The following is a 16,383-nucleotide window of genomic DNA, read 5'->3' on the forward strand; positions in this document are numbered from 1 at the left end:
GGAACCAAATAATAGGACACTCAACAACAAGTTTAGACCCATTGGTGGATTCATTGAGCGCCTCATTCATTATACCCATTTTTGGGCCAATAGACCTTCTGCTTACAGCATTTGGAATGTGCAGTTTTAAGATAGCATTGGTGTGATGTGGCTTCTTTCTTCTCCTCCCAGATGGAAACCACCTTGTGAGGATTGGTTGAAATTAAATTTTGGTGGGAGGTCAAGAGAGAATCCAGGCCGTATGGGAAGAGGTGGGGAATTCAGAGATTCTCTAGGTCACATTATTCACGTATTTTCTGCTCCTTTTGGTCATTGCGACTCTGCATAGACTGAGCTCCGTGCTCTCCTTTGTGGTTTTGGAGTTTTTCAATGGTTCTTTTCAGGTCCTTTAGAGGTGGAGGTGATTCAATGGAGATTATTAGGTGGTTTCGTTCTGGTAGATGTCCGCCTTGGCAGTTAAGACGTTTTCTGTGACATCGCTAGTTCTTATGAAATTTCATGGATACATGCCCCATAAGTGCCAATTCCATGGCAAACAATCTTGCTCATGCTGAAGTTTCTCAGTTGGATTTGGTTGTGGGCAATTCATTTCCTTTAGTTGATCCCACTTGATGTATTTTTTGTTTTTAGCTAGTTCATCTAGCTCTTTGTAAATTATTCTCTTCTTTTTAATAAATTTGTCATTATTTTCAGAAAAAGGAGAGAATAAAATTTATTCTTCCATGAAAAAGAATATAACTGTTGAAATTCTGGCAGAAGGGTAATTTGATCATTTCACCATCACATATAGTAGTTACAGCAGTACAGTTTGTTAGATTACTTTTCTTTTATCTAATTCTTTTAATTTCATTCAATTCTGTTATGTAATGAAAGAGATATAGGCATATTTGTGCCCGAGGATATTTTTGCCATTTCTGTAAAGTTCACTTGAAAGGGGGATTAGGCTCGAATTTAGAGACCTACTCCAAGTGCAGCCATCACCTGTTGCTTCTCCATTTTCTCTCCTCTCTTCCCCCTTCTTCCCTCTTTCTATTTTCTCTTAATCTCATCACTTTTCAATAACTACCCAATAGCCATTACATGGTATCAAAGCTGTAAGGTCCTGTTGTGAAGAAATCTCAATCATTCCTAGTCCTTCTACTGTCTTGCGATTTCCTAGTCTTATAAGGAACTTTTTCAATTTCTTCTGATGATCAGAGTTAAAGGTTAGATTTTCCTTTACATATTGTGCTTTAGATTTTCCTTTACCTATTGTGCCATAACCCTAAGATTGATGGCTTGTGCCGCCAATTGAGCAGTCTAATGGTTTCAATAACCATAGAGGTTTCCTTGTAATTCAGCTCTTTGCAGCTCTTTAATATAATTCAGCACTATTTCAAAAAAACAAAAAAAAATACCCATAGAGGTTTGTTTGGGCCTTTTTTCCCAAATCTGCACCAATGCAGGTCTTCCAAACCTGCTGATTGCCTATGTCACCATACATAGGGCTGATGTTAGCCCTTGTTTGCATTCCCATGAGTTCGATTTCTGTGATTAAGAGATAATTGCATGGTAGTGTTTCTCAATTGAAATTATGGTACCTAATTTATAGTTGTGCGGGGCTCACCTTGTTTGTGCAAGGAAATAAAGGTTTCTTTGCATAGTTAGTTCTATGAGATCGGAAAAATATGTGATTTGGGAAAAAATAGAAGAGGAAAAAGAGTTTTGGAAGAGGAGCAGCTTTGCTGCCTTGGAATCCGAGCCAAAAAGGCCGGTCCAACTTCTTTATAATCAAGGTTTAAGTGAAAATTTACAAAAAGACAAAAATACACCTCAATACTCAAAATTAGATATCTCCTAAAATACATGTCTAAATTGAATAAAAATTTAACTAGAGATAAAATAAGACACTCTCTATCTAATAGCCATACTATGGAGAAAAATGTAATGTGGAAAATATGAGAAATGACTAAAATACCCCTGAACTTGTATTTTAACAAGATCAATTTAAGACAAGGCAGAAGATTGGTTCAGGAGTGAACAAGAGGGATTGTACCACTTGGAAGGTATACCAATGCAGTGCTCTTTGACTCCTACAACATTCCATTTCAATGTGAAACGTGTCAACTTGAGAAGCACCAACGAGCATCATTTCCATCTAGTCAAGTCACAAAAGTTCTAATTTATTTGTAGTTCATTCCGATGTATAGGGCCCTTGTTGGGTGCCTAGTGTCTTTCGTTTTTTTTTTTTGAAATGCCTAGTGTCTTTCGTTATTAATTCTTTGTTTCATTTATTGATGATTTCAATGGGTATACATGAGTCTATCTCCTAACAAAGAATCTTAAGTATTTGATGTATTTTTGCATTTTTAAAATGAATCAAAGACTCATATTGATGCTTTACTTCGAGTATTTACATTTGAAAATGGGTTTGAATTTACAAACCATAAGTTTGATTCTTTCTAAGCAACCAATTTTATTGTTCATCAGTCCTCATGTATATATACCCCACAACAAAACAGGGTGACAAAAAGAAAGAATCATCATCTTTTAGAAGTTTCCTGACCATCAAATGTAAGTTCTCAAATCCTATTGGGGTGATGTTATCCTTACTACTTGCTTTCTAATCAATAGGATGTCCTTGGGAGGTAAAATTCCAAGCCCACTAGTGATTTGTTACCTTGTGCCCTCATGTCTTTGGTGTTGTGTGCTATGTCCATGTGCTTGGTTTGTCTCATGATAATTTGTCCCCAAGGTTTGTCGTGTGGGTTCCTTGGATATTTTTGCACTCAAAAAGAATATACATGCAATGATCCTCGAACAAGGAAAACATGTCTATGTCGATTCTACTTTCTTTGAAGATCTTCACTCTTTTTTTGAGTCTAATAAGGACCATGTCTTTTCATTAGTTGTCGTGGATGTTTTAGTCTATTCCAGTGGAGGATGTTCGTAGCCCTACACCCACAATTATTCAACCGAAGCAACCATTGCAAGTTATAAGTGCAGGAAACCAACCAAGATGCCTTCCAAAGGACTCATTCCTCTATCCTTGCCAATTTCCTCTTCACCTAGGGCTCCTAAGGTAAATGATTTGGATCTTTCCATTGTTCTTCTTAAAAGTGTTTATGCTAGTACTTTTTTTTTAATATGCAAGTAATTAACATCCTCTTTCTATGTTTGCTTCTTTTAACTCTTTGTATGGTTCATTTTAAGACTTTTGCCTTGTCATTATCCTCTTGTGCTATTCCTCTTTCGATGCAGAGGCCTTGTAATTTCCTAGGTGGAAGCAGGTCATAGAATGCAAATAGGGACCTGGACATTGTAAGAACCACCTTCAGATACTGCCAATATCGAATGTTGATGGGTCTACAATATGATATAAAAGGCTGATCGGTCCATCGAAAAATATAAAGTCAAGCTAGTAGCTAAAGGTTACACTCAAACCTATGGTGTGGATGTCTTTGAGAATATTTCCCCTATAACAAGGTTGAAGTGAGTTGGATCTTGATTTTTGTGGCAGTGACCAAGGGTTGATCGCTATTTTAGTAAAACATTAGAAATGTCTTGTTGTATGGTGACATGAATCAAGAGGTTTACATAGAGCAACCTCTTGGCACGTTGCTCAAAGGGAGATTAATAAAATGTGTACATAAAGAAGGCTATTAATGGCCTTAAGCAAAGTCTGAGGGCATGGTTTAACAAGTTTGGCAGAGTAATTATGTCCTTTGGTTTTACAAGAAGTCATTCGAAACACTCATTGTTTGTAATGAAGAGGTCATTTGGTGTGATGGTATTGCTAGCATACGTTAATGAAATATGTTGCTCAAGAGTAATGTAAAAGTGATTGATTAAGTAAAGGAACATATTAACTTTCAAATAAAGGAGTTGGGGACACTCAATTACTCTCTTCATATTAAGGTGGTGAGAAGTTAACACAAAGTATGGTTAGTTGGGAGTAAAACCTGTTGAGACACCCATGCGAGTGAATCATACTCTTCATGAAGATACATCCAACTCTCAAGGACAAGACAATGTAATAACTCAGTCAGATTATCACATTGCAGTGATTGTAGTTAGTCAATTCAAGGAGACTCCTAGAAAGATTCATTTGGAGGTAGTGCAAAGAATCCTGAGATATCTCAAAGGAGCACCAGAGACGGGCTTACTCTATAAACCTCATAGTTATTTGCAAATTATGGGATATTCTAATGTTGACTAGGTTGGACAAGAAATCAACCATTGGCTATTGTTTGTTTCTTTGAGAAAACCTTATTATCTAAAAAAGCAAGTAATAAAATGTGGTGGTTCGGTCTAGTGCAAAGCAAAATACATAGTAATGACTCGTACAATCAGTGAACTTCTGTGGATGAGATCTATTTTAATTAAGCTTGAAGAACTCTATGGTTATGTATTGTGACAATCAAGTTGCCATCTTCATAGCTAGAATCTTGTGTTCCACAAAAGAACTAAGCATGTTAAGGATTGTCATTTCATTCATGATGTAGTGTGATCACTCCATATGTTAAATTTGTTGATCAGCTTGTTGGCATGTTTACCAAGGCTTTGAGGAAACAAGAATTTGGGTTTTTTTGTAACAAGCTAGGGCTACTTGATATATAAGCTCCAACTTGAAGAGCACTGATTTTATCTAAAAAGGTATTTTGGTCATTTTACATCCTTCGGATTACCTTTCTAGAGCAGAAAAGTAGTCTCCTTCATTGAGTAGTTATTTGGTTCAATTTTCAGTTTTTAATACCTTGTAATTCAAAATTTATAGTGAGTTTAATATAGAAAGGCATATTTGTCATCGTACTTTATATTTCACTTAAGTGATATTCAAAAGCGTTGGAAGTCAATTTTTGACCACCAATCAGTGTTACCCCTCTACCACACTATTCCTCATTATCATTACCTTTTCTCTCTCTTCTCTCTCTTCTCTCTCTACTACTCCTCACTTGTGAGAGATCCTGCCAATGTCAAATTGTTGCAAGATCTTGAGGTATCTTCATTGATGCCTTCTCTTTCACAAACATCTCTTAAGCAATGTGTGTACCCTTGTATTTTGTTTTTTCACTCTTTTTGATCCCTTTGGTGCTTTGGCTTGATAAGAAATAGAGAACCTCCAACCTTTTGAAGAGAACACTTGGTTGTGTGCAGGTAAAGAGTTGAAGCATTCACTAAGTCTTATGCTCAAAGTAATGGAGAATGTTTGCTGCCAAATATCTAACTTCATAGATATTATTTCTCCTGTAAACCCTCCTCCTAGTGCTTTATTGAGTTGAACATGGTGGTAGGTCTGAAGTTGGGTCCAAGGCCTATCCCAAAATGACTAGCCAACTTAGGAAGCCTCTTTCCCAACTAATAAACTCAAAATCTTTGTTCTCACTAATCCATGTGGGACTATTCCTTAACACTCCCCTCACGCGTATGCCCTCTGGGCTCTACATGTGGATAATTTGGGTGGAGGCCCACATACGAATACTTGCTCTAATACCATGTGAAGTTGGGTCCAAGGCCTATCCCAAAATGACTAGTCAACTTAGGAAGCCTATTTCCCAACTAATAAACTCAAGATCTTTGTTCTCTCTAATCCATGTGGGACTATTCATTTACAGTAGATTCCAAGAAAACAAGGGGCCAGCAAGTAGTACTTGAGATCTCTCAAAGAATGATTTTTTTTTTGCAATAGTGTTGGATTATATTAAAAGGCTCAAAAGAGCAAAATTACAAGAAGGGGGAACCATCAACAATGAGATATTGCTAGGGTGTTCCAAATTTAGCAAGCCGATCAGCCAAGGAATTGGTTGACCTAGGTATGTGGCTCCATGTACAAGAAATTGAATATAGAATGTCTGTTATGGAATAAATGGTAGGCCAATGTCTCCACGAGATCCGCAAATTCGGAAGCCGATGCGCTTGCTAAAAACGGAGCTACCCTACAATCCATGGTTGTCAAGGACATGCTCTCCTCTTTGTAATTTATGTAATTCTCTTGTTTAAATATATACACATCCTTTTCAAAAAAAAAAAAAAATGTCACCACGGGTCGCAGGGGGGGGGGGGGGGGGGGTGGGGGCGGAATGGGAGGCGGTGCTGGAGCACCAACTAATAACAACTTTAAAATCCCCTTTCAATCATCAGCTTTTCGTGAAGATGGTCCTTGAAAATTTCCAACCCATGGAAAAGGGCAGTCACTTCCATGGTGTTGGAGACGGCAACACCAACTAGCCCTGCATAAGAAAGAAAAGTCTCACCTCTATGGTTTCTGAAGACACCACCCAGTCCTGTGTCCCCAATGCACTTCCATCAAAATTTAACTTCAAGCCATCACTAGGGGCAGGCTCCCATTCGGTCATGGCCAGCACCTTTTGAGGACCCGCCATATGAGCCAAAAGATTCCAATTCCAGCAAAGGGATATTCCCGCTTGAGGCGCATATTCCTTCCTAGTATGCAACTAGTTGGAGATCATTCCTACTGCGCAAGACATAGTGCTTTCCAGGCTTCTGAATTTTCAGGTTAAACCTCCTATTGTTCTACTCCAACCAAAGACACCACGGAATATGGGCAAGGTAAACAGAGAGAAGCAACTTGTCAATTCTTGGCACACAATGATTATGAAACTTCCTATTGCTTTCTCAGGTTCTAGTTGTATTTCTGATTCCATGTAAACTTGCAGAGAGCTCTCCTCCAAGAGTTGAGAGTCTTTCCTTGCAAGTCTTAGCAGTTCTGATTTTCCTCGCAGTTCTGTGTTCTTCTGTTGGTTTGCTCCTTCACTGTAGTTTTGTTTGCTTTTGTTCTTCTTGCTCTTTAATAAAATTTCTGATCAATGGAAGAAAAGGCTTGAGAGCTAGTGGCTAACAGTCCGTAGTCGTGGAAGGAGACTTAGCAGAGCCCCTCCATAGGTTGCTTTCTAACTTTGTTGAAATCCAAAACAAAGGAACATCCCTCCCCCTACCCCCACAAGATCCTGAGGAACCCTCTCACTGTTTTATTAGTAAGAAAGGAAGTAGCCAGCAAATTCTTATTGTAGAAAGCTTCCTTCCTTTGTGATTGCATTTGTATTCTCCCTTTGATTTTCTTGTTTATGTTCACTTCTGGCAACCCTTTTGTAATATTTCTTCCTTTCCCATAAAACTTTCATCAATCAAAAAAAAAAAAAAAAAAAAAACATGCACAAAATATTAGAACTCATAACTAAGAGTAGGATTATTTCTCAACAATGCCCTTCCTCCATCAAATTGACCAAAATGGAAGTTTTGTAACCATTTCAACACAGTTAACCACTCTCTACGTGTAATATGGACTCTATCATTTCCTTGGCCTCTATGCCTTATTCTTTTTGAAAATGGTGATGCTTTTATTGATTGAAAACTTCAAATAAGATATACATTAGTAGGATACAGCATAGGATACAATCTTTCCTTCAAGGCAAAACTCTTCAATCCACTTGAAACATAAAGGCCACATAGTAAAACTATATACAGAAAATGAGCACTTAAAACTTCTTGACTCCTTCCTGTTTCCCCAATAATATCCTTAACCTCTTTCACTGGCAGCCAAATCGAATATATGGTGCCTCAAAATGTGCGCAGGTATCCACGATATCTGCTTCTATGTTTTCAAGAATGTAAGAAACGGGACGGTATCACTTTATTGTTGAGCTTTGCATCTGTCAATCCTAGAAGCTACCTGAAAGGCCTATTTCTAAACAATGATGGAAAGTCAGTGAGACAAAGAAGAGAGATCTAAAAAAGAATCAAACTTTTACAGCCTACACTCCTCTAGTTGGACTATAGCTCAAAAGTTGGTAGACATAGCCACAACCAAGCATGCAGGGGAAAAACTAAGTACTCTAATTTGGACTACAACTCAAAAGTTGGTAGATGTCGCCACAAATCAAGTGTATAGGGGGAAAACTAAGTACTCAATTTCCGTATACTAAAAACAATCCTTCAGTAAACATTCCTTCTTCCAGCTGATAGCACTCTGTGAAATCCCCTCAACTATGAAAGAGAAATTAGTGAATGTAGAGAAAGAGGAAGTCAAAGGTTATTTTTGGATGTTTAACTTTCTCTACAGAATATGCTTTTTGTGCTAGTATGTGTAAAAGAAAGTGTACAAGAAAAGATGGGGACACTGAACTTTTATTTCATATCTATTGTTTGAGATGGAGGATGACATCATTCCAAATCATGTCACTTAAACATGCACTTTAAATATTTTGTGATTGATGATCTTTTGTTTGCTTATTTGATGATGTTCTTCACTGACCCTTTTTTTCTGGTTGCTCTGGTGTTTCTCTCATAATGAAATTCACCATATCTTTAACAAAAAAGAATCAGAGAAAGTGAAATTCTAACCCCCCCCCCCCCCCCCCCCCCCCCTCCCCCAAGCATGAAATTTTACTTACTCTCTTTATTTTACTCCCTTTACTAACTCTAGATAAGCTGAATTCTTTTGAATTTGCCTAACAGATTTTAAGCACTTAGTCAAGAAAATCCACTCTCTCCTACTAACTCCTTGTGCACAAGGCCACAAGATTCCTCAAAGTTTCAGATAACCATGCCAAGATCATCTGACGAATTGAAATCCTTATACTATACTTTCCAAAGAAACAATATGCTTACTGAAATAAATAGCCAGATTCGAATAAGGAATACCAGAGACAAGAGTATGGTGGAAGCATTTCCGGCTTTTGCAAAGGGACTGGCAAGCACTGTTTTGCGCTCGTCCTTGAAGTGTTTCAACTTTTTTGTGAATGCACATTTGCTCCCGAGAACCTAATACAACCATCTTAGGCCTGCAAGTTAGCATAAAAATGGGACAGTCAAGAACTCTGAAACCTTAGAAAGTTCTTTACCAGTAAATAACAGACTCAACTTCAACAACCACTGAAGCATGAAGAGCACTGAACAATTTTATGCAAATCTGAAGCAGCAAATAATGTCCAAGTTTTACATTTATCCTAGAAGCAATTCAGATCCCACCGTAACGAGTACTAGCTGTGAAATGTCATAAGCCACAGAATCAACATGTTCAGTTGTTCATTTCTTAAATCCAATCAATTTGTCTGAATAGGAGTAACTCAAACAGAGACATGGAGTGTTTAGAACCAATATCATGACTTCATATCAAATTGATTTCCACTAAAAAAAAGCAAAGGCCAATAAATAACAACAGTAGATTTAAGGAAACTTGCCTTTAAACAGCATGCCATATAGCAGGAATGCACCTCAATATATAAAAATCTACATTGTCATGCTTTATAGTAGTAACAGCAGAAAATAAACAATATAGTGTGGCTCTCCATATTCAGTGAGCTCAAACTGATTTTTTATGTTTTTTTGAAGTAGCCAGTCTGAAGTTATTTAATGATAGTGCTGCATAATGAATTACAAAATTACATTATTAAATGGGTGCACAGAAAATAAAGATAGAGATTAGAATCCATCATGAGTAAAATACATTGGCCAACTCTGCAATATGAAGTGATATTAAGAAATTCAAGAAAGGCAACCCAAAATCCGTAACTCAAAATTCATCTCAGCAGGATGAATTTCGTAGTTGGAACTATAGAAAAATAACGTTTGATCTCCTAAATAATAGAAACTTCAATATGCCTGCAGTAAAGACTATAAAATGACTTCAGCTATAAACACTTATTTCAAAAAAAAAAAAAAAAACAACTTCTTAAGGGAACACGTATATTCAAAAGAAGAATATTATACTAGTAGGAAATGGAGCCATGTTGCAGAGAAAACCTACTGCCCTGAGGCTTACATCTCAGTGAAAAAAAAATACAGTGAAGACGCCTGTAATGTTTACCAGTTCCAAGGACTAAAAAGCCAAACAAAGTCATGCCTGACTAGAGATATTGAAAAGACACGGTAATGGGTACACTTATCTGGTGTTTAATGCCTGACCTGTAAGTGCTTCTTTTTAGTTCTCTAATTACTTGTTGCAGTTGGCCGTGTGTGCGTGAAGAATATATGATAGTAGGGAGATTCTTCTTGTCTTCTTGGCTCGAGGAGATATTTGCAGTCATTCCGACGGACTTGCGCCTCTTTCCAGTTGAAAATCCACCCAAGCTCTTTCTCCACGCTAATGTAGCACAAAGCAAACACAGGGTCTTTCCCGTCCCAGTAGGACTTTCCAGTAACGCGTTTGATTTCTAGCACAACCATACCATAACTTAGATCATTGATGGTATCAACAAAAACCAAATGCAAATCTAGGAAACATAACAATATAACAATATCATAGAAACCGCAAGTCAAACCTTGTTATATATGCGGAGTAAAGTTTAAAATATAAAAAGCAATAAAATGCAATTTTCAATTTGAAGTCTATCAGGAGTTGGGCAACTGAATTCGGACCAAAAAAAGGAACTGACAGAAGATCATGAAATTACAAGAGAAGAGATGGAGCTAAATGAAGAGCTTTTCCACGGTAACAAATTGGTATAGACGAAAAAACATATGCGCTCACCTCCTGTAATGATTGGATGACCTTCTCCATATAAACAATCTGACAGTCATAGGCTTCGAACGGGAAATCCACATTAATTCCTCTGATTTTATAACTCGGCATAATCTCACGGGATACAAAAAGCAAGACTATCCCGATTCCAGAAGTTCCTCGTAGTCGCGAATGGAGGAAAATAGATTTAGAGAAGCCCTATGAGAAGGAGACTCATGAAGCCAGACTTCTGCTGCGTTCCCGCCAAGCAGCTTTTATACAGTTAACCCAAGTTCGCGCGGGCTTCATTAATCAGTAGTCACTAGTACATGGTCAAAGCCCAACGTAATTTTGGAACATCAGAGACATATAAAAGTAACATAGAATTAATAAGCAAAGCACTCAAGGAACTTCCAATTTATGCAAATTATACAAGGACTGGCCCGATATAAATATATCAACACTCTCCCACACGGGGAAACTCGTGAAAATTCGGGGCCCATAGAAAGCGCACGAGAACAACCGTGGAAACGCGATGGGAACGTGATTCAAACTCAGGACCAACCTGCTCTGATACCATGTTGAAACTAGTGCGCTAAAAGGTTCGAACCTTTTAGGAAAGCAACCGCATGAATATTATACAAGGACTGGTCCGATATAAATATCTCAACAATTACTTTGCTACGGAAGTAAAGTGACCGCAATATCTTCTTGCAAACCTTACCCTCTTGTAGTCTGACTACTGTGAGCATTTACATCTTCCAAATAAGAGTAGCAACAAATGTAGAAGAAAGGTGATAACAAGAAGTTTAGGAACAAATGAGGAGGGCAAATAGCATAATTCTGGTAGGAACAAGAAGATAAAAAACAAGAGTTTTGCTTAACGACTGATGACAGTGGCAAGCAATTTCGATTGACACCCAACAAGGACAATCAGTGGCGAGCAACGGTGATAGGGGCAAAAATTGTCATTCTTACAACAACGAGGTAAAAAAACATGGTAAAGGAACTACACATTGCTGAGTAAGAAAAGCTATAAATAACAAAACCTTCAAAAACAATGGGTTTAGCCCTTTTGAGTGACAGGAGAAGAAGGTGAGAAAGAAATGGGGACTTGAGAATGGATAAATTTGATGGGTTCGGCACAGAAAGCTCTTCCAGCACGTGGAGGATCCCGATGAGTGATGATCTAGGTCGATTTTTTTTTCTTTCCATTCTCTTCTAATATGTTTGTTGATAAGAGGAACTAGTCAGAGTCCTGTATATAGAATATAGGAATGTAAAATAATATTGTTATGATTATCATTAATCAGGTGTATACTATTTATAGAATTTACAAGAGATATTGTAGATAATTACAACTCTTCAGAGTTTAAGTTTGAGTATATTTGGTAGTTGTATTTTGATCCTTATCCTTATATCTATCAACAATATGATGGAATTCTAAGACGAGAATCTAATCTTGATCTTAAAAAAGAAGAAGTATATTCTCAAAAGTGGTTTGGTGAGAGTAACAGTTGGGGTGAATAGAATTACATCGTCCGATGGAAGTTCAACTACACCTGTAGCAGCTGGGGCGGGGTGGATGGAATTGCATCGTCTGGTGAAGAGAGGTGGAAGAGCAACAGCACTGATGGCAACTGGGGTAGACGGAATGCATCACCCGGTGGAAGAACAGCGGCACTGGTAGCGGCTAAGACGGACGGAATTGCATCATTAGGTGAAGAGATGAGGAAGAGCAACAACACTAGAAGAGGGTGGAGTAGATTGAATTGTATCCGAGGAAGATTAACGGCAAGGAATCACATCGTCCGGATGGGAAGAAAAGATTATGTAGTGAGGATTTTTTTTCAAAAAAAAATAAAAAAAATTTGTCGTGTGTGTGAATTATGCGTGCAAAACTCGGATGTGTGAAGGACACTCGTGAGTTCGCACGCTGAGCCGGACGAGGCATTGAGGGGGAAAAAATAATTTCCCCCCTCAACTTAGGTATCCCGTGTTGTTCTGCTCCAGGGAGACGCGGGGGGCGGGGGGGGGGGGGGGGGGAGGGGGGGGTGTTCTTTGCGGCACCGACGAGGGTGGTTGCCGGTAGAGCGAACGGTGGCAGCGGGGCGACGGCAATGAGGACATCGGGCGATAAAATCGAGAGATATGAGCATTTTTGTTGTGCTGGATTCGGTTGGCGATGGGCGGCGGCAGGGTGGAGGGAGAGGTGCTACGGAGGTCGGGCCCGAGGTTCGGCTTTGGCAATTTTCAGCGACACAGAGAAACGCGGGGGAGATATGCGCAGAAGGGGCGCATGGTATTCCCCAGTGACAGGGAGTGGCGACAACGAGCTAGTTCTAATTAATCGATCGAACCTTTAATACCGTATTGAATTTAAGAACGTAGAATAATATTGCTGTAATTATCATTAATAATATATACTATTTATAAAATTACAATAAAATTACACTAAATTACAAAAGAGATTGTAAACGCTGACTTCGGTATTTATATTTTGATCCTTTATCTCTATCATTCTGAGCAATCTCATGGAGTACGGAAAGAGGGAGTATGTCAAAAGAAGGAGTTCAGAAGCTAGAGACTGATAAGGCTTTTTGGTGGACGGGTTGAACTGAAACGAGGAATGACTTGACGAAGAAGAAGAAGCAGAAGCAGAGAAGTAAGAGGAAAAAAGAAGTGGCCCACACCCAGCGACACCAATAATCACAGCTCCTCACGGCGTCAACCGGAACGGCTCTCCGTTCATCTGTAAACTGCCCACGAGCTCTTGAGCGACTGACAATGTCGAGGCTCTCGTTCTTTACAGTTGGACGATCCCGAAATCTGTCGGTGATGTACGGAAGGGATCCGAGTTGCTTGGGGTTGGGTGCCTCTGTAAATCCGCTTCAGCCGGTTCGTTCGGATACGTAGGCAAGAGGTTTCATCGATGGAGTTGTTGGCAAGAGGAATCTATGGTTTCTCATCCTCACAGAAAGCATCGCCATATGGAGCTGTAATTTTCATAAATTCTCTTAAAACCACCCAGTTGTTGATAAATTCACTTGAACAAAGTTCTTACCACGCATAGTAGCATTAGTATATCGTGTTGATTAAAAAATATTCACCAAAAAGGGGCACAAAATCTTATAATTCACCTGAGTGATCTCAAAAAGATGTCTCTCCAGCAAACAAAAATCCGAGATTAGATAATCACACAAGTATATTTTCTCCTAAACCCTCTCAAAACCGGATTTATAGAGAACTCTCCCATCAATAGGGACGACAACCTACATCCCGCCCATGGAGACTTCTCCCCACCGATCTTTACTTGTACTCTAGACGTCGAGGAGGCTGGAAATAGAATGAAATTACAGGTGTTAATCCACCTCCCAAATAAATTCAAGAAAACAAACCCCCCACATGACAACTTAATTATGCCTGCTCTGGTACGTTTCCAGGTTTCTCAGTGTCCATTGGCTCAGAAGCACCAGCTGGAGCGGCCTCGCCCTCTGCTGTTGCAGTTTCGGCACTTCCCTTTGGTTGTGACTCAGAAGACTCTGCAGATGGCGTTGCAGCTGCTGGTGGCGTCTGCGGTTTTGCTGGGGCAGGCCTTGGTTTCGTCATTATAGGCCTGCAAAACCTGCCCAAACAACGTACAAACACTTTTAGCTAACTAAGAAGTCATTATATAATACTCAACTACCGTCCACACTCGAACGGAGAAAATCACACACCTATTTTACCAACCGGAGCAACGGGAAAACATATCAGTTTATGTACCTGTCAAGGGTCTCTGCTTTCTTTCTTATATCAGCAGAGAAGAGCACTGGAGTAGCATGCTTGGGCAGTGAATCCTGTTGCTGCTTTTTATCAGTAAGCCAAGCTTCTGCATCACCAGACTCCTTTATGACCTGTCCACACAAATGGAAACCATCACGCAAAACCACCTAGCCAATATGACTTACCTAGAAAGGCCATACCAAGAACGAGAAAACTCTTAAGCCTCAGAAAATGCAATGGTTATTCATACCTTCTGCTTATCTGCTATGTCTATATGATCAAATTTGGGATCTTTTGAGAGAGCTGCTTCCCTGTAGCTACTGATGCAATAAACAAGCTGTTCAACCGCAGGTCCTCTCTCCACACTTTCCTTGAAACGCTCTTCAATGGGATCACCTTGCTGCAGAAAACCAGACCATCAGAGATTCTGCTGCATAAAGTAAATTATTAGCAAATTGAAAAACAACACTCACCTTTTTCAACTCCTCAAGCTTCGCAACATACACACCCTTGGTCTCATCTTCACCTTCTTCATACAGCCAGTCTTCCACTTGCTGGAGTTTTGCAGAAAATTCTTCCTTATCCGACGCAGTTACAAAGTCATGATACTTGTCATGGAGCTGGACAAAGACAAGTTGTGAATTCCAATTCAACAAAAGCTTTTATTCTTTTTTGAATACTATTTGTTAAACACACAAAAACAAAAGGTCGCATGTACGCCCATGGAAACTGAACCTAATAACTTTAAACATTGAACCCAAGCCCCTATACACTACTCACCTTGTTTCTCATGTCATAAACATAAGCTTCAACAGCATTCTTCTTTTCTTTGGTTTCTTCCATCACTCTGTCTTGCAAAGCCATCTCAAATTCCTTTTCTACAGCCTTCTGAACATCTCCTGGCTGCATTGCACCATACACCAACTCTGCAACAGGTATTGTTGTTTTCTTCACCTTCTTTTTTGGGGCTTCCACCTGCAAAGAGTAACCACGAAATCAATCAGAAAAACGAAATATTAGCTCTCATTACTAACTAGAAATGAAAGATACAAATAATATGACACTTATAAAGTAATTTATGAAAAGTCTAAGAAGCAAACAAATTCAGATAGCAAAAACAGATGGATACATGGATAGATGCATCTATAGATAAATAGAGAGAGAGAGAGAGAGAGAGAGTATAACTGCAACAAGCTGCTAGAGATAAATACATTTCATGAAATAAATGACCCACAAAAACTGCAATCAGGATCTCTGAGAATCACCTTATCATGGCACTGTTCGCATCAACACATATTGCACCAATAAAATGTCACTATATCCATTACCTTGGTGTGTGAAAGTTAAAAAGTTTATGTTTCTTTTCCTTCTTAAAATAGCATCAAACTAGGGCATATAACAAGGAGCAATAACAAGCTAGGAGGAAAGGGTTATAGCTGCGGCCAAGATCTATTGCTGTTAACCTCAGGGAAGTAACTGCTAAGAGTACTCCCAAACCAAATGCTTGCATCATTCCCTTTTTACCATTCCTATAGTCCTATCTATTGACAGATTTTTTAAATTCAACACCAAAACCTCACCAGAGCTTCATTCACCAATAGGAAAGCTTTCCACCACAGTCTAAGTAAACACACACTCTTAGTCATCATCGTCACACAAATTCTTATTCATCACTACACAGCTTACACCGACTTCTCCCACCATCGTCTCCACCAATCATACTCATATTTTCACTCTATCCAGCAATCATACTCATATTTTCACTCTATCCAGCTTATATAAGTAAACTCGGCAAACAAAATATGCAAGCTATAGAGAAACACCATTTTTTTGGGGGGAAAAGTTATAACAGTTCCAGAAAGTTGAAGACCAACAAAAAAAAAAAAAAAAATCAACAAAACACTACCCAGCAACAACTACCAGAGGTGGCTTAAAGAACATACAGTGTAAACAGAACATGAAACTCTCATGCTTGTTGTACACTTCACAAGACATCGCTTATATTAAGGAAACCTATAGAACAAGACTAGTGTGCCACAACATCTGCCTGTTATATACAGACCAGTTAAAACATAAAAGAAAATTCCAATAAACTGATAGTTTTATTGTTTCAAATTGCTTTCTATTCTAGTTAGCACAAATTCAACAGATTAACATTCAAGATATCTTGATAATCAACC

At 38.8% G+C, this 16,383-nt stretch overlaps 2 protein-coding genes across 2 annotated transcripts in view; both read right to left on the reverse strand.

Moving 5' to 3' along the window:
* Positions 1-10,645, reverse strand: part of LOC137949923 (regulator of telomere elongation helicase 1 homolog) — a 36,726-nt gene extending 26,081 nt beyond the window's left edge. Inside the window, exons 1-3 of the mRNA XM_068796170.1 lie at positions 10,469-10,645; positions 9,904-10,151; positions 8,641-8,780 (exon numbers count right to left, since the gene is read on the reverse strand). Of these exons, the coding sequence (XP_068652271.1) occupies positions 8,641-8,780; positions 9,904-10,151; positions 10,469-10,570 (490 nt within the window). The 5' untranslated portion in view covers positions 10,571-10,645. The remainder of the gene's footprint in view (positions 1-8,640; positions 8,781-9,903; positions 10,152-10,468) is intronic.
* Positions 10,646-13,543: 2,898 nt separating this feature from the next.
* On the reverse strand, positions 13,544-15,174 carry LOC137949335 (heat shock 70 kDa protein 15-like). The gene is made up of 5 exons (XM_068795409.1): positions 14,984-15,174; positions 14,677-14,823; positions 14,454-14,603; positions 14,204-14,334; positions 13,544-14,063 (listed from the first exon to the last, which is right to left on the reverse strand). Exons 1-5 carry the CDS (start codon positions 15,110-15,112, stop codon positions 13,856-13,858), a joined length of 765 nt encoding a protein of 254 aa, XP_068651510.1. The 5' UTR covers positions 15,113-15,174; the 3' UTR covers positions 13,544-13,855.
* Between the last annotated feature and the right edge of the window lie 1,209 nt (positions 15,175-16,383).

This window comes from Aristolochia californica, unplaced genomic scaffold (assembly GCF_029961685.1).
Source record: "Aristolochia californica isolate CCGP_79_NKW_82.1479 unplaced genomic scaffold, dmAriCali1.0.hap1 SCAF_14, whole genome shotgun sequence".
NCBI classification, from domain to species: domain Eukaryota; kingdom Viridiplantae; phylum Streptophyta; class Magnoliopsida; order Piperales; family Aristolochiaceae; genus Aristolochia; species Aristolochia californica.

Excerpts from the sequence above, each read along its gene's own strand:
- LOC137949335 (XM_068795409.1), bottom strand. The coding sequence starts at position 15,112 with ATGCAGCCAGGAGATGTTCAGAAGGCTGTAGAAAAGGAATTTGAGATG. Across the intron at positions 14,824-14,983 it reads TTTATGACATGAGAAACAAG|CTCCATGACAAGTATCATGA; the intron begins GTGAGTAGTGTA and ends GTCTTTGTCCAG. Across the intron at positions 14,604-14,676 it reads AGCTTGAGGAGTTGAAAAAG|CAAGGTGATCCCATTGAAGA; the intron begins GTGAGTGTTGTT and ends GGTTTTCTGCAG.